The sequence below is a fragment of the Dermacentor andersoni genome, chromosome 1 (genome assembly GCF_023375885.2).
Source record: "Dermacentor andersoni chromosome 1, qqDerAnde1_hic_scaffold, whole genome shotgun sequence".
Lineage (NCBI taxonomy): Eukaryota > Metazoa > Arthropoda > Arachnida > Ixodida > Ixodidae > Dermacentor > Dermacentor andersoni.
In genome coordinates, this window is record NC_092814.1 from 198,792,157 (window position 1) to 198,818,127 (window position 25,971).

General features: G+C 45.4%; 1 protein-coding gene across 1 annotated transcript in view; it reads left to right on the forward strand.

Annotated features, from left to right (window-relative positions):
• The window catches only part of Gapvd1 (GTPase activating protein and VPS9 domains 1), a 189,215-nt gene that overhangs the window by 62,983 nt on the left and 100,261 nt on the right, over positions 1–25,971 (forward strand). Inside the window, exons 9-10 of the mRNA XM_055062940.2 lie at positions 6,146–6,263; positions 17,912–18,066. Of these exons, the coding sequence (XP_054918915.2) occupies positions 6,146–6,263; positions 17,912–18,066 (273 nt within the window). The remainder of the gene's footprint in view (positions 1–6,145; positions 6,264–17,911; positions 18,067–25,971) is intronic.

The following is a 25,971-nucleotide window of genomic DNA, read 5'->3' on the forward strand; positions in this document are numbered from 1 at the left end:
GAAGACCACCACATCATCAAGGTAGACGAGGCACGACTGCCATTTCAGTCCGGAGAGAACAGTGTCCATCATCCGCTGGAATGTGGCGAGTGCAGAACACAGACCAAATGGAAGCACCTTAAACTTGTATACACCATCCGATGTCACAAATACCATTTTTTCGCGATCTCGCTCGTCCACTTCTATCTGCCAGTATCCGCTTTTGAGATCCAAAGAGGAGAAGAAGTAAGCATTGCATAGTTTGTCCAAGGTGTCGTCGATGCGTGGGAGTGGATAAATATCCCGCTTCGGGACGAGGTTGAGTTTCCTGTAATCAACACAAAATCGTAGGGTGTTGTCCTTCTTTTTGACCAGGACTACCGGAGATGCCCACGGGCTATTGGATGGCTGTATTACATCGTCCTTGAGCATTTCCTGTACTTGACTTCTTATCACTTCTCTTTCTTTGGGAGCCACTCGGTACGGGTGTTGGCGCACTGGTCTTGCAGGTTCTTCGACCACAATGCGGTGTTTTGCGACGGGAGTACGACGGACTTTCGATGAAGTCGAAAAACAATCTGCAAACTCTGTGACCAAGTTCACAATCTTATCTCTTTGTAGTGATGACAGCTCTCGGTCAATGTCAATAGAGGTAAGGACACTGTCTAAAGTGACAGAAGCTGGTGATGCTGCATCAAGGGTTGACACATCCGCAAGTTGTGCATAGTCATGAAGAGACGCTATGGCTGTTCCCTTCGCCACGTGTTGTGCCTCATTGCCAAAGTTAATCAATAGGACGTCCGCACATCCGTTATGCAGGTGAACTAGGCCTCTTGCCACGCATATTTGCTTTCCCAGTAGCAGCCCGATATTTCCGTCTGCAAGTCCCTCATAGTCACGAAATACGTCACTCCGTACAACGACAGTCACACTTCACCGTGCCGGCACCGTCACGTGTTCATCCACAATACGGAGAGAGTAAATATGTGGCTCTTCTGTATGAGAAATGGTAACAGCATTTTCTGTGGAAAACAACACGTGTGATTCTTGCAAGTCGATAATTGCGCCATTCGTTTGCAAAAAGTCCATGCCCAGTATCAGATCACGGGAACACTCAGAGAGAACAATAAAGCTGCTGACGTATGTAAAGCCTCTAATTCCGATTCTTGCGGTGCACATTCCTACGGGGTCGACTAAGTGTCCCCCCGCTGTACGTATTGGAGATCCGGTTCAATGGTCAATACCTTTTTCAATTTTCTGGCGAGTACACTGCTAATAACTGAATAGTCCGCACCAAGGTCTATCAGCGCAGTCACTTCGAAGTCGATGATGACGCGCAACTCGGAATTAACGGCATCATCACTGCACTTGTTCGTCGTTTCGTCACTGCTGTCGTCTTGTCAGATTGGCGATGGAGGGCCTTTAGTGTCCCGGGCGTCAGCGGCCTTGCCTCCACAGGTCGCCAGCTCTAGTTTTCCCGTCGTGGACTTTGTGAGCGACGCCTCAGTGAAATGGAAGAGGGACGCGGAATGGGCGACCTATGATGCATAGGCGCTGCCGATCGAGGTTCATGTTGCTGGGGGTTCCGAATAGTTTGGCGCGTAGATAAAAAACCTTCAATTTCATAAGGGCACTCACCGTATCGAGGGCAAGGCGCATTCACAGAGAAGCCACGCAGTCCTACTCGACGATACTGACATTCCCTGTATAGGTGACCAGCCTCTCCACAGTGGTAGCAGAGGGGACGCCGGTCTGCAGTGTGCCATACATCGCTTTTATGTGGGCTTCCTTCTGGAATGGGCGGCACATTGCGAGGAAGTACCTGGGGTAATGTGGCCGTTCGTCCAAAGTCGATGAGTCCTAGGTCCTGACGTAAAGCTTGGGCGTACAATATCCGCGGCTGACGCTCTGGCTGTGCGCGGGGCCGTACCGGAGGCTCTGGCTCACAAATTACTTGCCGGACTTTTTCGCGTATGACATCAGCAAGTCGGGACACCGTAGGAGGGCTTTGGGCCAGCTGCAGTTTCTGCAGCTCTTCCCTTACGACGGACCTCACCATTTCGCTTAGGATGTCCATGTTTTTGGGGAGGGCTCCTGACCCAACGTCAAATGATGCGACGCTTACATCTCTGTTGTACTGCCTTGCACGCTGCTGCAGTGTCTTCTCCATCGTCGTCGCCTCTGATCGAAATTCGGCTACAATGTGGGGTGGATTACGAACCAGGCCGGCAAAGAGTTCCTGTTTCACACCGCGCATTAGGTGCCGCAATTTCTTGTCCTCAGCCATGTTTTGGTCGGCTCGGCGGAAGAGGTGGGTCATGTCTTCAATGTACATAGTCACACTTTCATTGTTCCGCTGGTTCCTCGCCTAAAGAGCGGCTTCTGCCCGCTCTCTGCGGTCCGTGCTCGGGTACGTAGCAAGCAGCTCTCGTCGGAAGTCGTTCCACGATGATGACGCTTCGTGGTTTTGAAACTATGTGCATGCAGATTGCTCCAGCGCGAAGTACACATACCGGAGTTTCTTTGTCTCGTCCCAACCATTACACCTGGCGACACGCTCGGAAGTTTTCGAGCCAGTCCTCGGCATCCTCGAATGTGTCTCTGTGAAAGGATTCTGGCGTCCGGGGTGAGTCAACGACGACGTGAGGAGGGGTTACTTGAGTAGCCATCGCACTGGTACCTAGGCTGACTGCCGCCGCTGCCCTTAGTGAATCGTCGAGAGGACCAAACTCGGGGGGCCTCACCTTGTATGCGGCGGCTCGTGCGTTGGTGGACAGGCGTTAATTCCGTTGGCTCCAAACTTCGCGGATCCGGGCTACCTTCCCTGGCGTGTGTGGGGCTTGGAATCGTACCCCGCACCTCCACCAGATATGTAACCAACAGTTACGACAACCATTTCTACGAAAACTAATTTATTCTGGGCGAACCTCTGCCCGTCAACAAAAACCGACTTAATACTCAACAACAACAAAAACGTCCCTCGAGCTTCGCTTCTTCGAACGTCGTTCTCCTCTTTGTCGCCTCCTGTCGCGTGCCAATCATCCGATTCTTGCGCACGAGCCGCCGGTCTGTCAGCACCGGCCCAGTGTTGCCTTGCGGTGCTTTGCTTGACGCTCGTGGTGTGGCGGCTCTTTGGAACGCAGTTGGGATGTGTCAATAGTCTTTTTCTTCTCGCAATGCTGGCGACAATATATACAGGCGAACCCGGATATATTGAATCTGAAGGGGATGGCAAAAAAAGTTAGATATATAGGTAATTCAATATATAAAATAAAAATTCTATACAAAAATTTTTAAGATTTTACTGTTCTTTGTTATACACAATAATTCGTTATATGGGAGTTATATATATATGGGGGAGTACGGTAGCGCGATTAAAAGACGGGACAAAAGAAGACACATAGGGACACACACAGCGCTATGTGTCTTCTTTTGTCCCGTCTTTTAATCGTGCTACCGTACTCCCCTTGAAGATGCATTACCAACAAGCCCACATTGCAACCCTCAAGATATATATGGGTTTGACTGTATATATGTGTGTGTAGTAGTAGCAGTAGTACTAGTAGTAACTGGGTTTTTCAATGGGTCAAACGTATTTAGAAAGATGAGAAGCACAACTTTGCAGTTATCTTTGGTTTATTTACCCAACAGTTTCTGTCGGTGGACCGACCTTTTCCGAGGAATATATGAATATACATATATAATACCTTTAATAATAGTTCCATTTGGCAAAACTTCGTGAAAGTTCAGTTTCACAGTCCAAGTCCTCTCGCACCACCAAGAATCTGGCATCTCTCAAGTGGTGTAATCTTCCTTGGTGTAATTGTCCTAAACTTTGCTATCACTAATACTGCTTCACCTTTCCGGTGATACTGCAGCCTCTCTCTTTTTTCGACTTTGAGTCCGAGTATAAGCACTGCTGCGCATGACTGCTGTTAATTCTGATTTCGAGTGAATGCGGCTTGGCCTCATTTCGATTGCTGAGTGACTTGTATCTATTTATGACCTTTGCATGCAAGTGTAGATGTTTTCGTTCCTAATAAATCTTGTAAATAAAAGAGTTTTCTATTGTCATATTTTTTCTTTTTCTTTCCCCGTGAGTCCTTAGCATTACTTACTGGAAAGAGAAGCAACACTCGGATATGTATCATTCATGTGCATTTCACACACCATTAATAAGAGAGACTCTGCTGAAGGAGTCACTGAAGTCTGCAGATTTTTTCAGGGTCAAAAAAGCACGCAAAGCACTTTGAAGCGAGGTGAACATACAACACCATATTCATTCTCTAGGCATAGGCTATTCATACCATTATAAATAATTGTTAGTTAGCTACCTCCATCTCTCTAAAAAAATATAATAAACTTTGTCCTTGTTGTAAAGTGACGTCAGCTGCAATCAGACTGCCTTGCAAGCACTGACAACACGTGCGTTTATCGTTTGATATCCTTCCCTTTTTCTCCCTTTCCCCCTCTCTGTTTCATATATATACGCTCCGAGACGGAAGCCATAAAGATTCATGTTCTAACCTTCGAACGGCGTGCTGTCGTATACAGTAAGGCACGCCACGTGTGACGTAACTATGTAACAGTCCTGTGCATATATTTAAGTATATTGTGTCTGTGCATGGTGTTTACAGTGGAAACAAAAAAATGTTGAAGTGAGAAAATACGGATGAGGTAGCCGCCTCTGGTGCTTGTAAGGTGCTGGTCCTCCGGAGTATTGTCAGGATTTGCAGAAATAAAGAAAGTATGAATTAAAAGCCGTGCATGTCCGCGCCAACAATGATGCAGTAAGCTTTTAGCCACAATAAAATTTTAAGTGAAAAAGTAAAGGAAAGTCAAGAGACTACTCAAGTGATGTGGGTGGCAGAACTCTGTTAATGACACTTTAGTTGTTGGGTGAGAGGGGGGGAGCACCCCCCCCCCCCCCCCCGTAGTGGGCACCAATGTCTCTCTCTCTCTCTCTTTATATATATTGTAACGTAGATTGAAGACGGAGCCTTACAAAATAGACGCTTCTCTTTAATGGCGAGCCAGAAGAAGAACGTGCAGCTCACGCGCTTCGTCTTTCATGGCGCCGACCTATGCGCGCGCCGTACCGCGGTGCGGGAGCCCCACATCATTGTGTCAATATATATCAACTGGTGATGGTCTGCTCCGGACCACCGTCAGTTGCAATTCACTCCTCGGAACAGGCAGGACGTGGGTCAAGTGACCTCCTGATCAACACTTCACAATGTTGTGAACATGCTTTAAATCATGGGTGCGGGACCTAAAAGAGGTGCAATGTAATGTTAATACATTTCTCTTACATTTATTGCTAAATCGTCGCTGAATGCTTTTGTTTTTTATTCAACTTTCAGCTTTTTGCTGCTGACGAAACCATCTAACCGACGTTAAGGTGCAATATAGGTAATGTGAAAAGTTGCTTGTAATAAGAGGACTGCTATGTTGGCCATGTGTGCATTTTGCTTGTATGTTCAGAAATGGGAAGGTTGCACAACTCTTTAGTCTTAAATAGGTATAGTTTCCGATTGCCTAGGTTGAGAATTTTTTCATGTGGTAAGGTAACGGGAAACATAAGTGGGATGCCCTCTTGATGAATAAAACAGAGCAGCAATTTCTCTTGGGAATGGCTGCAGAGCCCGTAATGTATGCAAGGCCCACAGTGTAAGGACAGAGATTTAATGTATGCCCATGAGACCCTCGGAAGTTCTTTCTTGCGCATTATAATCCTGCAAGATCTTTTTGTGCACGTAACTACTTTGCATGAGGAACTAAAAATGTTGGCAAACCTAAATGATGATGAACACATGCTTTTCCCATGTACAAGCTTCACTGCAGAGAACACAGAGGATCACACACATTGCCTAACAATCTTGGAAAGTCCTTTGTGCACAGCAGTGCAAGAAATGCATAACAATTACCCAACTCTTATAATAAATGAGCTGGTTTGTCAAATGTCACGCCCAGCTCCATTATCATTGCTTTTTATGCGTTTTTTTAAGTCAAGTCCAGACAAACTTCTGATATAACCACTTTTCACACAAGTATCATATTGCTAATAAGGGGGTTCTGCTGCATATTTGGTGTTCAAGTATGCCTGCTCTGCTTTGTTTCATGTCAATTGTGTGCTGAAATAGCCTGGCACCTTTGTTTTCTTCAGGTACAAGCGACAATCTTGAAGCAGTCTCTGAAGGGGCATCTAATCACTCTGTGGCATCGTCTCTTGAATTGGAAAATGAAAACGACAACTATTCTGACATGGTTTCTGCAAATGTCAGGTATATTGTATCATTGCATAATTTTTATCACTTGCTGTTGCAGCTCTATTGTATAGTATTCTGCTGTTCAATACAAGGCTGCGAGCTCGGTTTCAAGGGAGAGCAGTTAAATTAAAAAATGCAGGTAGAGCTGTATGCATAGATTTAGGTACTGTCGTGAGTAAAATCAGTGAAACCAAGGCAGCAGTGAAAGCTTTAAATTTTCTTCTGACATGGCTTTGCAGCAGGGGTGTGTGAATATTCAGTCAGAACTTCCAAATAACGAACCGAATAGTGTCCTATTCGATTTAGCCTTCAAATCGAGTAGTCACTATTCGTAAATTTCGAATATTTTAAAAATATTTTGTTAATTTCGAAACGTCAGCTGTTCCCAAAGAAACATAAAATTGGAGCAAAAGTACGGCAAGCTTTCACCCCAACGAGCACAGTATAAAAATAAAACATGAGAACTTGTGTAGGGAAGCAGGCCATGCCTCTTAGGTGTAGCCATACTTTACAGGCTGTACAGCAATCATTCGTAATCTCTGAAGAGTCCCGTGCATGCGAAGAAACTACTTGCTTGGTACTAATGCCCCATTTGTGCTTTTAATAAACAACACTTCATAACATACAATGTAATGAAAGAAACTTGCTAACTTTAGGAATACTGCAATGTGAACATGGTACTATATTAATTGCCACAATGGCTGTTCATTATTCGAGAACTATTCGAAAAGTAATCAATATTGGATTTGATTCGCTCCTGGCACTATTCAATTCGGTCTTAAAAATCACTTCTATTTCCACACCCCCTACTACTTTGCAGCCTAGAATTGGGACATGCTTTTCATTGGTTGAACATGCATGTTTGCATTGTGTACCGAGATTTCAGACTGCATGCCTATGCTACTGCTAGGGTTTAGTGTTTTTTGGTTTAAATCGAAAAAGGTATGCCCCCCCCCCCCCCCCCCCTTTTTTTTTTGAAAATCGGTTTTAACCAAAAAGGGTCAGTGAAAGCAAGTCTGCCAGAGTGCCAAGATGGCAATTAGCTTGCAGCTGCGAGCTTACATGCACTCTAGTACAAGGAGCCTTGGTGAGGTCATTGCCCAAGAAATCTTTACTCTTTTTTTTATTTGTGTTCATTCTGCCTGTCGCTGCAATGAAAACGAAAAGCATAGAGAGGGGGGAGTACACAGAGTGGTCAAGGTAGCCCTGGCTCAAGTCCTTGAAGTCTTCTTGCTGGGGTGTTACAAAGCAAAAGGGAAATTTGATGGTGGTAATATGGGGTCTATCTACCTTGTTGGTTTTTTTTTTATTCATTGGCGGTCTGTACCCGTATGATGTTGCAAATAAAGTGTCATTCTGTTTGCACTTGTATATGAAATGCATTCTCTTAATTCCTCCCTAGTCATATTGTCCTGTGTGTTTGTGCGCTTGCTATAGACTGCATCTTAAAGATGTTCTTATTCTGTGTATTGGATGCAACTACAGTGTTCTCAGCATCAATAAAATTACTGAACTAGAGATGCCCCCCTTCTAAAAAAATGGTGCACGCACACGCACACTCTTTCCATTGTTGGAAATAAAAACCGAAAAAGTATGACTAATTTTAGAAAAACAAAAATCGAAAGCACTATATCCTACAGTTGCCGACCAACAATTCGGGCTTGATGGGACCAGCAAAAAGTCCAAATAATTAAAAGTCCGAATTACGGGGTTTGCCCTAAAGTAAGTGACTTTATCCCACAAGTGGCCAAAAAAGACGTATGGTATTCTTGGATTGTCAATGTGGGAAGTGCAAGACACGTCGGCATCTATGAGCGACGGCATTCTTGGTACAGTGCCAAGCACGCTATCTGATCACAGTGCGAAAATGCTGCAGCCGTGAACATTTGAATAATTCTATTCGCAAATTGTGTATCTAATATTTCATTTCTCGAATATTCGATTTCTTTAATATTGGTACCTTTGGTGAATGACTCTGCTGTGGTCGGTGCGTTGATGCACGCAGTGTTTCGACCAGGTTGACCGGACTGATCGAAGTGATTAGCGCCACGCGAACAGAGGGAACAACAAAAGCAGTGCATGTGGAAAGTGCGGAAGCATGTGAGAAGATCGGACCGATTAGCCACTGGAAGACATGCTGATCACATCAAATACGCGAGTTCAGTGTACACGCATGCAGATTTGCACAGTTGGGAGCTTTCTACCCACATGCGACCACACAGATGAACTTGGCACGCTTGCTTGCAGTAGTTGATGGCAGATCGACCACAGACCTGAACACTGCTTCGACGGACGTCAATCTAACCTGTTGCGTGATTTCACGACTGGTCACTGATGTGCCACCTGTAGGAACATATTAGCAACAAGCTTTCTGCAGTGGTTTGCGGCCCGTTAGCACATCAGGTGGCAGTGAATTTCAATCACGGCCACACCATTGGCCACTTTGTACTTGCCCGTTAGGCCTAATCAGCTACATTGTCGGGTGTCGGCAATTAAAGTTACAGTTACCAAATCAATGCAGATCTAGTCACAGTGGTTGCATGACCCTCAAAAAGCCGACAAACGACCTTGGCAACGAAAGCAAGTACAGAGGATTACCGTTGCATGTTCACAGCTGCCATCTTTGGGAAATACCGTGGGGTGGCCCCTTGTTCCAAACGTCGTTTGTAGGCTTACGGCGGTCTCTGCTTCAAGCGACCCGTCACAAGACAAGTTTTGGATTTACATGGTGGGCTCGAAGATATCACGTGACAGCGTGCTGACCCCTGGCTGCAGATGCATGTATGCAGGGGGCAGATGGATGCGGATGAGAAAAAAAAAGGGGGGGTGGAGGGTGGGACGTCGTGGGAACTTGCTGTGGACCTCCCGATTTGAGAACTCTTTACCGTTTGCTTATAAGATAAGCTTATAAGATATAAGATATGTTATCCTATATATGTTCCAAATCATTACCATGTTACTTTTCAATTTATGCTGTTTCGAAAATGTATCCATGAAATTTACCCCACATAAAGAACACCCCCGAAACTTTGCTTAGGTATATTGGGAAAGAAAGTGCGTTGATTACGTGAGTATGTGTGGTAATTAGCTTCCTGAGCATGTGCACTACTGAGTTTTTGCACAAAATTTGGAAGCATAAATGTTTGCGTTATATTTTCTCATATTCGATTCGATATATGGCTTTTTTTTCTTGATTCGATTCGATATTCAATTCAAAATTTACTATTCAGTATTTGCACACCTCTACTTTAGCACACCTCTATTTAGTACCTTAGTATTTACTAATCGCAAATAGAACCAGGAACACCTTAGACTTCTGTCAACCAAAGGACCAGGCAGGATTCCGTAAAGGCTACTCAACAATAGACCATATTCACACTATCAATCAAGTGATAGAGAAATGTGCAGAATATAACCAACCCTTATATATAGCTCTCATTGATTACGAGAAAGTGTTTGATTCAGTCGAAACCTCAGCAGTTATGGAGGCATTACGGAATCAGGGTGTAGACGAGCCAAATGTAAAAATACTGAAAGATATCTATAGCAGCTCCACAGCCACCGTAGTCCTCCATAAAGAAAGCAACAAAATCCTGATAAAGAAAGGTGTCAGGCAGGGAGATACGATCTCTCTAATGCTATTCACAGCGTGTTTACAGGAGGTATTCAGAGACCTGGGTTGGGAAGAATTGGGGATAAGAGTTAATGGAGAATACCTTAGTAACTTTCGCTGATGATATTGCCTTGCTTAGTAACTCAGGGGACCAATTGCAATGCATGCTGACTGACCTGGAGAGGCAAAGCAGAAGGGTGGGTCAGAAAATTAATCTGCAGAAAACTAAAGTACTGTTTAAGAGTCTTGGAAGAGAACAGCAGTTTACGATAGATAGTGAGGCACTGGAAGTGGTAAGGAAATACATCTACTTAGGGCATGTAGTGACCGCAGATCCTGATCATGAGACTAAAATAATCAGAAGAATAAGAATGGGCTGGGGTGCGTTTGGCAGGCATTCTTAGATCATGAACAGCAGGCTGCCATTATCCTTCAAGAGAAAAGTGTATAACAGCTGTGTCTTACCAGTACTCACGTACGGGGCAGAAACCTGCAGGCTTACGAAAAGGGTTCTACTTAAATTGAGGACGACGCAACGAGCTATGGAAAGAAGAATGATGGATGCAACGCTAAAGGATAAGAAAAGAGCAGATTGGGTGAGGGAACAAATGTGAAATAATGACGTCTTAGTTGAAATCAAGAAAAAGGAATGGGCATGGGCAGGACATGTAATGAGGAGGGAAGATAACCGATGGTCATTAAGTGTTACGGACTGGATTCGAAGGGAAGGGAAGCGTAGCAGGGCGCGGCAGAAAGTTAGGTGGGCGGATGAGAGAAGTTTGCAGGGACAACATGGCCACAATTAGTACATGACCGGGGTAGTTGGAGAAATATGGGAGAAGCCTTTGCCCTGCAGTGGGCGTAACCAGGCTGATGATGATGATGATGACTTTTATGCTATTTCTTTTCACACTTTTCACCCTTCGTCAGTGACCAGAGCGGTGCTCCACATGCCTTATCGACGGGATTAGCCGGCCATGCATGAATGGTTGCTGATAAGGTACAGTGGCATAGAATCAAGCGGAAAGTATCACTACAAAATCGTGACCATTGCCTTGCTGACACTACAGATAGACCAAAGTGCGTGCAGTCAGTGCATTCACTGAATCTTCATTGACGGCTACTAGATTGACTAGGCTTTGCTGGTTTCGGTTTCGAGGAGGCGCCATTGATACGGCCGGCAGTGTATGGAATTGAAAATATTGACACGCATACTTCTTTATCTTTATCTGGTGACCGCATTTCACCAACTAACAAATGTTAAAGGTTATCACTTAGCGCAAGATGTGCCTTTCTGTATCAGAAGTTTCTCGAATGTTATCGATGGCTCTCTCTGTTGTCTATGTTGTCGCCAAACCTCGTGTAATCAAATTCTGTGTGCGACAGGAATACTGGTGTACATTCTAGAACTTACACGAGCACCAGCGATTACGCTAGAAGGTTTGTTGAGCCATGTATAAATGGCTGATGCGTGTGATCTGCAAATCAGATTTCAACAATCACTGACTGTGCTCGCCCAATAAAGAGTTAGCATTTTATAGTCGCTGTTTTGATAGTGTGTTATTCTGTGCTGTCACAACAACGTGACAGTATCACAATTTCTCCTCAGCTGAGTGATGAAATTAGCACACGGTTGTGCATTTGGAGTCTCAATTATCGCATGGTACACTGTAAGTGTCCGAAGTTTTCGTAGTCCTTATACATTAAGTTTATGGGGCTTAAAATTAAAAGTACAGCTCCGCGGCGCCACGGTGCTGACCGAGTAATCAAGCATGTTCGAATTGTTGCTGCTCTTATTATCGGTCAGCAACAGTACTTTGTTTCATACATAATTGACAATGCTACAAAGGCTAGAGCGGCTTCCCTCATTGTTTGCATCCACGACCAATAAAAAATTGCATCGTATGTGAAAGAAAAATGAGGTATGTGCCATGTACCGAAAAAACTCGCGTATAGCTTGGGCTTGAATATAGTTTGAGGTGTAATCTGGGGACAGCAATAATGGAAAATAAATTTTCATTCGCATATAGTCAGAGGAAAATGATTGAAGAATTTATTTCCATTGCATTTCACTCTAGTCATCGTCATCTATTGCATCATGCTATTTAGTCGTCGTCCTCCATTGCTCCTTCCTCCGCGAGTCCCTTCTCGGAGATATCCTCCTATAGAGACTTGTTTTCAGTGTCATCAAGTGCATTCGATATGAAACATTTCTTGAATGCCTGACGGACGAGCTCCTCAGGAGTGCAGGCCCAAACGTCGGCGATCCACGAGCAGAGCATTGCTGGAGAGGCCTGTTTCCGCTGTCCGGCAGGAGTTGCTTCAGGCTCTCCCGACCTCACCCACTCCATATAGCAGCGCTCGATGCGGTCTTTGAATGGTTTATTTATGCATACATCAGGCGGTTGAAACAGGGATGTCATCCCTCTCAGGATGACATCCCTCTCAGGATGACAAGCTCAGTGCTGGACTCAAGCAGCAGTTGCTTCATCGAGTCAGCCTGGTGACAGCAAAAAGTGTGCTCTGGGCTGCCGACACCACACAGACTATATCCAATCAAGCACCAGTGTTTTGTCCATCCACCCTTTTTCTTGACAGTGGGCAACAACATTTTTTGGAAACTTGTCCTCTTTTGGCAGAGTCTTTCGTTTGAACACCACATACAGTGAAATCTTGTTACTACAAACACTTGATTAACAAACTTTTCAGAAATCCCCAGCTGACATCTTATGGTTTCAATATAAATATATTTCAGTACTGCTAACTTCAGAATACCGAACTTTTCAAAAGAGTGATCATTATTCAGTTTCTGTGCCAAGTTAACAATGCCTCAGTACTACGATCTAATATTCCAAAATCTGGGGATTCCTAGATTTCTGTGTATCTTTCACGGCAGCCGAAACAGTAGGCTAGCAGACGACAAGGCGCAGAAAGCGGATGCCGCGGCGCATGGGTTCAGAAAAACCGAGACGGTGCTCAAAAAAGAAAAAAAGAAACAGGAGAGTTTCTTTTATTTAAATCTATTCCGGAGGTGGGGGGGGGGGGACAACGCATCAGGTTTTGTGAGCACATGCTCTGCCCAGGCAAGGGTCACCTAGCAATGGAGGCGAGTTTCTTGGTTGTTTCACCCTTCTTTCTGTGCACGCCTCTTTTCTTCGCACTTCTTTCTGCGGCCGTACTAGCTACGCACATGGTGAAATGTAATCTCTATACCCGCAGGGATGCAACACAGTCGCACTTTCCACTTTCTGGATGATGTAGTTTACCCGCACTTGCACTTTGGAATAGTTCAGGTGTCAGCCTCAAGTGAGACAGTGGCGGTGTCCACGACAGGGAATGTGAAAACAAACAAAGAAGAAACATTGCGCTTTGGAAGCAACATGGAGCTTCCTTTCTGTCAGTAGTTTTCTCAGCATCAGCATCTGCTTTGCTCGTGTCACTCTTGCTATACGGTGTTTCGGTGGTGCATGGCGGCAGAATCGGTGGAAAATAGCAACAGCGCAGGCCGAGAGCTAACAGCAACGTTTTTGTGGATAGCCCAAACGGTGACAACTTATGAACTGCTGGGTTGATGGGCAGAATCGTTTATTTTGGGGCTTTCACTATAATAACTTTTCAGAATAACAAACGATTTTCAGCGGTCCCGCGTGATTTGTTATATCGAGATTTGACTGTAGAGTACATCGAGTGGTAGCCCACGTCATCTCATTTCCACTTGACTTCACAGGAACTTGCTTGGAGCCTTTCTGCTGCCTTGTTAGGGCTCAGGGCTTATCCAAATATACAGTCGAACCCGACTATATCGAACCCGTTTACATCGAATTATTCTATATATCGAAGAATTTCTGGTCACGGTATAGTTACAATGAGTATATATAGCAAAAATTACGCTTACATCGAACAAATATTGCAGTGACTCCCGATATATCGAACGTCAAGCGGCGGAAAAGTGCCCCCAGAAGTTGGCTTTCCCTCGCAGTAGCGGGGAAACCCGGCGGCCCGGCTCCATCCAACCGCTCTCCCTACCGTGACCGCGCTGCCTCGGGCTGTTCGAGCGAGCCGTCGACACTCCCCCTGTCGCGCATAGTGGAGTCTTATTAGGCCACATCCTCCCTCTTTCTCTATCATCTTTCACTTGCCACCCCCTCTCCCCTGACGACGCTTCGCCGTGCTCCCTCACGGGTTACAGAATCAAGCGTCCTTCCTTTCTTTAGGTCACTATCTAGTGACACTCCCCAGCAAAAAATGATCCTGGCCCGCCTACAGCGCTTGCTCAGACAGCCAATCAGAGGCTCTTGTGCTGTCTTCGTGCAAGATGGCGAAAGTGCGAGTTGTCTGGCTGCTTCTCTGGTTTGTCGTGTTTGCGCCTTGTGGGCCTTCTCCCGCAGTGTTGCCGTGATGAAGCCGCAGAATTCGCCTCTCGTCGTGAAGCTCGAAATCATAAATCGCGTCGAACGCGATGAGAAGTTCGATGTCCCCGCAGCGTGCAAGATTCCGAGGAACACTCTCGGCACGATTAGGGCTAAAGTGGCCAGACTCGCAACCCGGTGCCCATGGGGCCCGACGCGTACGCACGGCCGTGTACGAGGGGTTCTTCATACGTGCCGGTTTCCGCGTGCTCGGTGAGAACTGTAAATTCTGATGAATGCGACGAAGCCGTTGCCGGTGTTGCCGAAGTTTGGAGCGAGCTGTCAAAATTTCCGGGACATTCGAATCAACGGTGGACGAGTTTGTGAGTGCAGATGATGGTGTCGCGACCACGGTAGAGCCCGGAAATGAAGACTACATCGCCGACATCGTACCGAGCACAAATGAAAGTAGGCACATTGAGGAAAGCAACTACGGTCCTTTGCCCACATCCTCCGAAGTGATTGGTGCACTCGCATTAGTCCGGCGCTTCTGCGCGAATGCGGAAGGTTGCGGCCTCAGCTGCTCCGACTCCTTAGACAACGTGGGGAAGTGCGTGCGTCGCAGGCAGCGAAATTGCCCAAGCAGAAGAAAATGCAGGACTAATTTATGCCAAACTAAGCTAGTTTCGTTAATAAAGTGATTTTATAAATGGTATGTGCTTTTATGACATCCAATTATTCAGCAGGCTTATATCGAATTATGCTCTATATCGAACTGATAGGCGTTTTTTTGCGAGTTCGATATAGCCGGGTTCGACTGTACTGCCATTTGATCAGCATTGCCGATTTGGCCCAGCTGAAAGTTGACCTACTTTCGCAGCGAAATCACGTGAAGCTGAAAGGCCACAAGCAGCTCTTCATAGTTTCCTGGCAGCTTCTGCAATATCGACATGCGCCGACGTAAAGAAAATCCAGCGTGGTGCATTAAACGAGAAGCCCAGTGGTTATTTGCCTTGAAGTCTGTCTGCGGAATGCCTTTTTCTCTAGCCATCTCTCTTGCCTTTGCTTGTAGCAGCTCGAAGCTCGTTGCTCTTGAACAAATTGTGTCAGCTTGAGTTTAACTTCCAGACACACTCCATTCTTTGGCCCCCGGAAACTTTTTCTCAGACTGCTGCACACAAAGAGGGCTTCCTTTTGTTTCTTCCAACCATGAATTCTGCGCTTGTTCACACCAGACTGCTGCCCTGCAGCACAGTTGCCAATGGTTTCGATAGCTACGATCACATTTTTTCATGCTTTCACTCACGCCTACAGCATACAGCACGCGGCAACGGTGTTATCATCCCTGGACTTTATGCAGAACATGATGGCGACTGCAGAAATGCATCTGGAGTGTTTGTATTATTGTAATTGCTATTGCAATAAAAATAGATTGAAATAGTTTTATGCTATATCCAGCCCAGAGCTGATTACGGCTCTCTGGGTCTGCGGTGACATATGGTGACCCAGAAATTATGTTACAGCGTCGATTGGACTGCATAATTTCGGAACATTTTCCGCTTATATCATGAGCGTCAGCGCGGAAATATATAGTTTGATCATAGTGCCTCTGATGCCACGGGAAAGCCTGCACTGTGCCACCGCTCAACCAACTCTTCCATATACTAGTACGCTATAGCTACAAAGCATGCTTCTACTACATGCTTTGTGTTGGTTTATTCTGTGTTTTATCGTGGTCTCAAAGTGTACTGCCATATTCCATTATTACACCAATATTTAACTTGGCCTGCTCCAAACTGCTTCAAAATGACATTTTGTCTGCTCCAAATTGCTCCAAATGAAATTTAGTCTGCTCCAAAATGCAATTTTGCCTCCTCCAAACTGCTCCAAAACACATATTTTGTTGCTTCAGTAATTGCTCCAGAATAACTTTTCGCAGTCCCACCCCTGTTTCAAGGATTTTGCTGTCTTTTTCCTTTTGGCACATGCACGCAGTAGCCAGATTTAATTGTTAAAAGCGATAATGTGACATGGGAGCACTGTAGTTAGTGGTTTATTTCACCATAGAACACATACAAAGTTGACGGCACATTGGCTATACATTGTTATATCCAATATATTGTTAATACTGGTATCATTTTAAGTGGCTTTGACTGTATTCAAATATGTAATTCGTTCATTTCAGTTGATTCCAAAGATAATATTTCACTTTCATTGTATGAGGCCACCATATAAAAGAAACGACATCAAAAATTATTTCTAAAGCACAGTTAGACAGTCTAAAGAGTAAGAAATGTTTCACTGCTTTCACTGGAAACAACATTTTTATGTGGCCAGCCACAAGACTGCAAAGGTTAAGCAAAACTTACACACCCACCTTGTGCATGCACGCATGCACCAACTCTTACTTTAATAGTGTAAATTTGATACTTGTTAATACATATACAACAATCCTTGCTTTAATAGTGTCAATGTGTTACTTGTGTAGCGTTTCTGCCTTTAATAGTACTGTTATGCTAGTGGTACTTTGTTATTGTCAACATGATTAGTCAACATGAATGAGGGTTGTGCAGTAAACATGCCCAACAGCTTTATTTCTACAGACTGCAAAACAATGTGATAGTATGTGTTGTGGGAGATATGGGGTTCTCCTCCGTACTCTTGGGACAAAGGAACGACAACACAGTAGTGCAAACAATCACAAGGGCATTTATTGCACCTTTCATAGATCAATGCCTGCTAGCCGAGTTGCTATCCACAAAACATGCCGATGGGCGCGCGACAAATCTAGAAGTCCGACTCACCGCGACCGGAAAACGAGCGAATATGTTCGCCCCATGCTGGATCCCAACGCCTGGTCGTTCGCGTGTACGGTCACGCCAACGGTGGCGCGTTCCAAGGTGGCCGCGCGAGACGGTCTCGCAGAAGCATGGATTGGCGCACGCGCGGCACGGCACGTCCGTCACGCTCGCAGTCCCGAATCCAAGAGAGCGCCTTGTCTTCCGGCGCCCAAGTAGCCCCACCTGTCGGCGGCGTTAGCAGCGCAACACTCGCGCCATCTCTCGCACCGCGCTTGTACCACTCCGACCGCCGCGGGCGCCAGGCCATGCGAGCCGTGCGGGAAAACAGCATATCAGGGGATGCGTGAGAGTCGCGCATCCCCACAGTGTACTATCTTTTGATATTGTCCCTCATCACTTCTTTATTTTCTTTCTACCTATCTACAAGCTTGAGTTAATATCATTAATATCATTAGTCGTACTAATAAATTTTCTTGGGAGGACATAGCGACAACATTCAGCAGTTCCAAACAAGGCTTGAAATTTAATCACTATTTTACAATGTCATAGGTACAGCATGGTGTGTGCTAGGTGTGTTAACTGTATTATTTCACATCCCTGCATATACTGTGCATACTGTGCTGTGAGTTGATGTACAGTATGACTAGTACTATGCAGACAAACAACCTAATGGGCAGTGCTGATACAGTTGTGCATCTTGTACCATGCATATACTTTTGCTCTCTCCATGCCTTCTTTCACTCTGTTGTGCAATGTGCTTGTGTGTACTTACAAGGTATAAAAAGCTGGCGGAACTTTACACTGCAACAGGTTGTATGTGTGCACTGCTTGCAGATAGTCTTCTTGCAGAAAAATTTGTGTGCCATGTTTTTTATGTTTTACACCCGTCCTCCTTCACAGTGGGCATGGAACTCCAAATGTCAGTGGCAGGGACACGCCTTCATCTCAGGTAGAAGAAGAAGAGCCAATGGAACGACCTCCAACGAACCAAAATCAAGCTGACATTGAGGACAAGTTTGGCAAATTTGAAATCAGCCCAGCCGCTCCAGTTCAAGGTAATTGCTTTTTTGTTTTAATCAATAGTCTCGTTTGTATGCATGGTCAAGAGTTTTGCTTTCTGAAGTTACATAAATTTGGCTTTTTCTTTTTTCTGTAAACAATTTCATGTTTTTCAGTTACTTCAGTCAAATTAAAACTTTCTGATGTTTTGTAATATTCATATTTTTTAGCATGTTGTGATTGTTTGTAATTAATATCCTGCAGTACCTACTGGAGCTATTGTGCGAAGCATGATGTGCTTATATATGGGGGTTGTGCAGCAAATATCTCATCTCAATAACCCAATTTCGCATGGTACTGTACTGTACAATTCTGTACTGTTAGATGTGGGGTTTCAAATGCTCTTGGTAACAAAGGACACAGCACACAGTAGTACAAACACACAAGAAAAATGGACACATTTATTGCTCCTTCTTTGCAAGAATGCCAACTTGCCGAACTACATGCAAGGAATTGAGGAAGTTTAAATGGCCACGTAAGGTTACTGAGTGAATGCTCGCCTGTGCCCAACTCCGACACCTAATTTATTCATAGATGTGGTCCCACAAATGGAAGTGCGTCCAAGCAATTGTGTTTGCCCATGCCAGTGCTTTGCTTCGAAGCTGAATGGGAAGCCTTCCGCAATGACCACTGACAAGCATGTGGCCAGTCTGCATATGCCTGTATGCCACAGCTGAACATAAAGTAGCAAGATCTTCTTGTGCCCTAGTTATCCACGCCATCAGGTGGCAATATCATGAGACGGCTCTCCTAGCTGCACAACTAAGATGTTGACTCGCACGATTATATGTGTATCATGCGGGGAAAGCTGGGCATCAAGAGACACAAAAGTCAAGTGGGGAAGACAAACATTGGGAGATGTGAGAGTCAAGCGTCCCCACATAGAATACTCAAGCTTGTAGATAGGTAGAAAGAAAATAAAGAAGTGATGAGGGACAATATCAAAAGATAGTACACATACTATCACATTGTTTTGCAGTCTGTAGAAATAAAGCTGCTGGGCATGTTTACTATGCAACCCTCATTCAACAAGTAAAGTCTTGCAACCAATAAAATTCAGCAATAACAGGTTCCATTCCTTAATGGGCTTTAATTACAGGCAAATAATGTGCCTTTTAATATCGGCAATGTTTCCAGTCACTGTGACAGTTTAAGTACTTGTTGTGTCTGCTCCTTGCAAGTTCTGTCATAAATCGTTATACAGTCGATCCCCGATATTTCATACTCGGATATATTGAATTATTGTCTTTATAGAACAGTTGTAAAATCCCCTTGGAAATCCCATGCAAAAGTATAGTGATGTATATTACACATATATCAGAACTCCTGTTCACCGCCACATTCGATATATGAAAGGCTGCGGTGTGCGGCGTCCCTGCAAGTGCACTTCTCCTAATAGAGCCGCAATCACTCTCATGTCGTTAAAAATATTTAATGCCACCGAATTTGAACCTTCACCGTTTTCTCAGGTGCTGTTGATCAGGAGATGGAATCTGAAGGGCAGTACATATCACGGAAGAAAAATGAGATGGGTGCACCCACTTTTGCTTGCTGTGGATATGAAACCATGGCTCGTGCAAACTGCGGGCAATCGTGATCTGCAAGAGCAGATCGCCACTCTGCTTCAAGAAGGCAAACGGCCTCAGGGTCCGATAGGCATTTCACAAGAAAACGTGGATGACACTCGTATCTTAGTGTTCATTTTAGTGTTCCGTGAGTGACCAAAATGAATTCGATCCCAACTTTCACTTGGATTCTTGGATGGATATTTACACTTCAGTTTGAATTTAACATGCCACCACATACCACATCTGCACTTTTGTGGAAAGACCATTGCGTTATTGGTGTGCAATACTCATCGCTGTGCTGTTCGGAGGTCTGCACTGAATGTGTTTTATTCGTGCTCTCACGGTTACATGTGAGTGGTAATAAATTCAAATGTTTTGCTAGCTGAAGGCCACTTGTGAAACTAACAGCATGTGTTTAGTGTCGGCAGTCATCAACACAGCAGCCAGATGGGAAGGGGCACTGTCAGGCATCAAAGCACTGATCAGCACACAAGAAGAGACACGCTGACTGTTTGTGAAGCCGGTGAAGCTGGTTAAGAAGCGAGGATGACTGGTTCCAACAGGAAGTCACTTTTGAAACCTGACACAGCTGTCTACCTGGCTCACTGCCCACGTATGATGATCGTCTGTTTAAGAGGTGTAGCTTTGGTACTGTAACGGACACACAACTGGGCAAATTCACACATGATTCGTAGTACAAGTGCACTGATGGCAGCACAGTATATATTCAACAGGCTGGTTTACTTCCACGGTGTGTCCATTTCTACTTAATCTTAAATAAAAACACGCATCAAGCACTTCAATGTACTCACGGCAATATAAGGTAACATTTTTGCATTTGACATGGCCTTGCAGAAGCAAATTGATCAATTCCTGCTTTTCAAGAGCTCGAGAAACTGTCTGAGACGTACGGAGGCCTCAGTTAAGTTTCAAATAGGCACAAATTATCAATATATATTGAACTATTTTGCAGTCCCCTTCGAGTTCAATACGTATATCCCGAGATCGACTGTAAATGGTTCAAACTTTAATTCAGGTTACCTTTCTACCCCCTGTTCTAATTCAAAATGTTTTCAATTCAAAATCTGATTATTTTGTATGAAGGTTATGTTTTTATCACATTCAAAACAATGAATTTCTGGAAGAGCAATATAAAATATATCATTAAACTGCATGGCAGAAGAGCAGCAAATCAATGTGTTCATTTTTTAAAGTTATAATATCACTGTAGGGGCATAAAATAAAACTTTGTATAACTTTACAAATCTAGCAGGTTGGCTATCTTGTTTTCATTTTAACATATGTTTAACAGTTCATCTCAACTCCGCCTTACACCTTATGCAGTCGCACCTCAACAGAATGAATTATCGGACACAGTCAGCGACCAATGATTTTTAACATGCCCAATAATTCAGATCCCTTCGCGACACCACCATGTACCCCATAGAGGCAATGTATTAGGACATCTGAAATTTCATACGCTGAAACCCTGCGCTGTCCGATTTTCCGGATTTTTTGCCATGATCACTGGTCTGAAGCAGCAATACTTGAAGCCACCACCGCCGCCATTTTGATTATCTTGTAGCATTGAACCAGTGCTTTGGCACACCAATCCACTAGCAGCAGTTACAGCCACCACGTAATGTTAGACCTAGTTGCTTCGATGTTCGCTTCCAAGCTTCCTGCTCTTTGGTGCCATGTTTTTGCTTGAAAGAATTCGCTGCTGTCAGCAACGGCACCGATTCCGCCTTTGTCATCCTCGCTAATGACGGCAAGGACCTGCCGGCCAATCCAAGCGTGGAAAGTACGGCAAGGGTCAAGCGGCGCACAATGCCGGTTCCCAAAAGTTAGCTTCACCGCAATACAGTGTAGGAACAGAAGGCCCACAAAGAATTGCCATTTATTTAGCAGGTGACTGAGTTGATGTCGTGGCTACCATCGTCGAGCCTATATGCCGGATCGCACTAATCCACTGGAGTCTCTTCCTTTTCCCCCTCGGGGCTCTATGAGTGCTGTCTGGCTGTCCCCCCTAGCGATGAAGACACTGCCGTTGAGCGGTTTAAGTTGTGGAGATGGCAATGCCAGAGTCTAGATGAGCTGGCTTCAAGCGGTCAATCGAAATTGTCCCTATGGTCCGCTAACAAAAAGTCTGCTTGTACGAGACGCAAAGGTGGTGCAGACGTGGTGGTACCTTGTACGGACAGGTTTGTTGAGTCAAGAAGGCAGCAGTTGCAAAGGTCAACGAGAAGGTTAAACTTCCACAGAAGGTCAGCGATGATGATTGGCTCGCGGATGTCGCCGACGGCAAATAGCCATCGCAAAGGGTGTCGCAGACCAAGGTCAAGAGAGACAGATTTCTGACCATACGTTTTAATGTTGGAACCGTCGATGGCAGTGAGAAAGGACGTATCATGGCGATGTCTTCTGCGGTCTTGAAAAGCAGGGGGAATGATGCAAATTTCCGCATCAGTGTCTACAAGATAGTGAACTTTCGTGACATGGTCGGTGACACAGAAAAGACGGCTTGATGTAGTGCCTGTGGCACTAGCCATCATCAGTGACTGGCCCAACTGTTTCCTGGAAAGTTGCAAGGCGGTTGGCACTGACGTGCCGGAGTAATACCAACAAATAAGGGGAGACAAAGGGCGCGACACGTTTTTGGTCTTGCGAGTGATGCCACTGCTGATGGTTATTCGCATGAAATCGTAAGGCAGCCAACTGGTTAGTTCCTCTACTTGCGCAGCAAGGTGCGTGCTTGAACTGTCAAGTTTGTCAAAGTGCTGCTGTAACTGGGGTCATGTCGCCACAGGTGCATTACAACGGTCAACAGTGGATATCACAAGATGGAAAGAATCCATAATCTAGTCTGCCATCATCTCTGAAGCTTCGACAGATGTCATAGTAAGTGAGGCACATAAAATCATGTGTACCTGGATCGGTAAACGCTGGAAGAAGATTGAGTGAGTGAGCAAACTTTATTTCAAATCATAACGATTCGTGTCCGGCGAGTTAGTGGGCTGGGGCACCCGCCGAGGTTATGGCCGAGAGTTCTTGCCTCTCGGCGGGTTCCTTGGCCCGCTGGACTGCCCAGAGTTGGTATTCCAGGTTCGAGCTGAGTAGTGCGGCCTGCCGTCGTGCGCGGAGGCTGTCCATGGAGGCTTCGCTCTCATTGTGCATGATAGAGTGTATAGGCGCGACTGAACGAGGATGTAGAAAGAAACAGCTACTCAGAGACAGCGCTGTCTCTGTGTATCTGTTTCTTTCTACGTCCTCATTCAGTCGCACTTATACACTCTATCATGGATTCTAACCAACTAGCCCGCCAACATGTTTTAACCAAGCTCTCATTGTCCTGTATTAGTCCCTGGCATTGCCATAGCATGTGTTCTAGCATGGCTCCGGTGCCACACACTTTGCATCTATCTGTTGTGTATATGTCTGGATAAATAGCATGCATTAGTATCGGACTCTTGTATGATTTGGTTTGTAGTTGTCGCCACTGGACAGCTTGCGATCTACTGAATTGTGGATGGGGTGGTGGATAAGTGCATCTTTGCGTCCTGTAATGGTTGGTGATGTCATTGAACCTGGTCATTCTGTCTTCCCATTCCCATACTTCGGAGGGCCCTGTTGAGGGGTCTATGTTTGTCGCAGCTCAGAAAGTGAGTCCTTGAGCTACGTTGTGCGCCACCGCATTATGGTCGTCCTCTCCCGTTCAGTCAGTGGTGGGGGCTGGTATCCATAGCATTTGGACGCATCTGTCTTCCCTTGTTGTTTTGCCTTTTCTGAGTATGTTTAGCGCCTCAGCTGAGATCTGGCCATTCCCGAAGTTGCGTACTGCCGTCTGGGAATCGCTGATTATATAGTATGCATTGGTTTGTGCTATGGCTAATGCTATAGCCGCTTCCTCTGCCATTTCGATGCATGTCGTGTTTATAGTCAAGCTTGTGCAGCATTGTCTGTTATGGTTAAGTACTGCTGCGGCAAAGCTGCGTTTGTGTTTGTAACGTGCAATGTCTACAAAGACCGCGTCCTTATATCTTCGGTAGTTCTTCGCCATGTTCTTTGCCCTGCTTTCTCTCCTGCCCTTGTGGTGTACAGGATGCATATTCTTGGGTAAGGGGGGTACCATGAGTTTGGCCCTTATTTCCTTAGGTACGTCTCGTTTGTCTCCATGTTGTGTGGGGTAGCGGATCCCTAATTTATCTAGGATGTGTCTGCCTGCAATCTTCTTGGAGAGGCGTTCAGAGCTCCCGAAAGATTTTCGAGTCTGCTGATGATGGACTGGTTCCCAGGAGTTGTGTCGTATGGCAAAGTAGCTCAGTCAGTTTTCTCTCACCAAGTTCCTCCGATGAGAGGAGCTCCTGAATGCGTCATGACTCAGAGTCGGTGGTGCGCCGTAGTAACTCCTGCTTAAGGGTGTCATACTGGTCATCGTGTAGAGGAACTAGCAAAGTGTCGCGGACCAAAGCTGCAATGGTCAGGTTAAGCGCACTCACGACGTTGTCGTACTTGGCTGCCTGAGATGTGACTCAGTGATGGTGAAACTGCGCCTCGATGTGGTCGAACTAGAGTTCACAGTCTGAGGGCCAGAAATTTGGAAGTTTGAGTGTGGCGATGGAAGACGTGTTTTCTTCGAGATGTCGTTGTTCGGTGGCTGGTTCCATGTTGTCAAGAAGAAACTTGGTAGACGTATACAGTTGTGATGTGGTATCACGTCTGAGGTCACCAACTTGTCAAAACAGAAGGCTCACAAAGAATTGCCATTTATCAGGTGACAGCAATGATGTCATGGCTACCATTGTCGAGTCTATATGCCTGATCCTGCTAGTCCAATCTCTTCTTCTTTCCCCCTTGGGGCTCTATGAGTACTGTCCACTACAACAGCACTGTTATGCGTTCAAGCATACACACTGTATTGTGGTGAAGCATACTAAGAGTGGAAAGAGGCCACTGTCACGGGACACAGTATGTATTCTTAATTATAGACACATGCACCCGCCACCTCTTGTAACGATACAAGCACCGATATGCCTAATGGGTGTACTGGCAGGTCTTCAGAGCTGTTACGGACGTGCCTGTGGCGATTTGAGCCACCGGGGGCAGTAAAAGGCATGCATTCATTTATTGGACATTTTTGTGGCCCCTAGGGAGCCTACAAAATTGGACGTTGACTTTGTAACAAAGTAAATCGAGAGCGTTTCTTGAGAATATCAGCTCATAACAAATGCATACTTATAACGAATACAGTAAAACCTCGTTAAACCGTAGTTGGCCAGAGCTCGGAAAAAATATGTACTAAATGGTAGTACTGCTTAACCAAAATAGCATGAGATCGTCCATTTACCTGTCAAAAACGGGGCTCAGGGAGAGTGCGATGAAAGGGCAAAAACATGCAGTATTTATCCACTTCGGGCGACAGAAGTCTGCTATTTTCGTGTGATGCCGCAGCGGCCTAGCAGTGACAACAGCGGCCTCAAGCTTACTGAAGCTGCGAGCCAGCTTTTCAGCCAGCCCCCTCTTCTCGGCAAACACTCGCATGGCAGATTCCTCGTTGGCGTTGCATATTCTCCGTGCACGGGTGCGATAGTGCTGCAGAAGTTTGCGGGCGCCTTTTTCATTGCAGGGTGCTGTTTGCATCACGACAATTGCATTCATGATGCTGATGTAATGTGCAGCTTCTGCCACTGTCAGGCCTGAATTTCCTGCGTTGTCGCTTTCTGTGTCGTCATCATCACTATCATTAGGTGACACTTCGGCAACAACAGAGGCAACGATGGCGAAAAGTCGAACCTCGTAGCCGACATCTTTTCGCGGTCGCAGCAGTGCTGCCGAGCAACTTCGCATTCCAAATGCCGGACACTGTTGCCAACAGTAGATCCCTGTCACGTGCCAGTGCCAACTTCATGCCACGTTCGATAGCACGAACGTTGTCCAATTTTTCTTCTATGATGAGAACCTGGTGTTTTTTATCCAAGCTTCGGCATGACGCAAATCCTAGCTTGCATGACCCCACAACGCTCTCTGACATGGCGCTGAAATGATGTTGATGTGGCTTCACGTACAAATGCACAGGGCGCTTGGAGGCCGTTGTTCTGATCTTTGAGGCTTGTTGTTCTGCCGGGCTGCCCAACGGGGACAACGCACTGCTGTGATTGCGAGATGAAAAGTAGAAACACTATGTGTTAACCGATACGTACGCAATAAGCTGGTACAGTTTATGCGGATACACAAGGCATTATGTTCAATGGCCACTGAGTCGGGGATTTGGCTTTACTACTTTTAAAACGAAACTACTGTTTAAGTGGGTACGGTTTAAGGAGGTTTTACTGT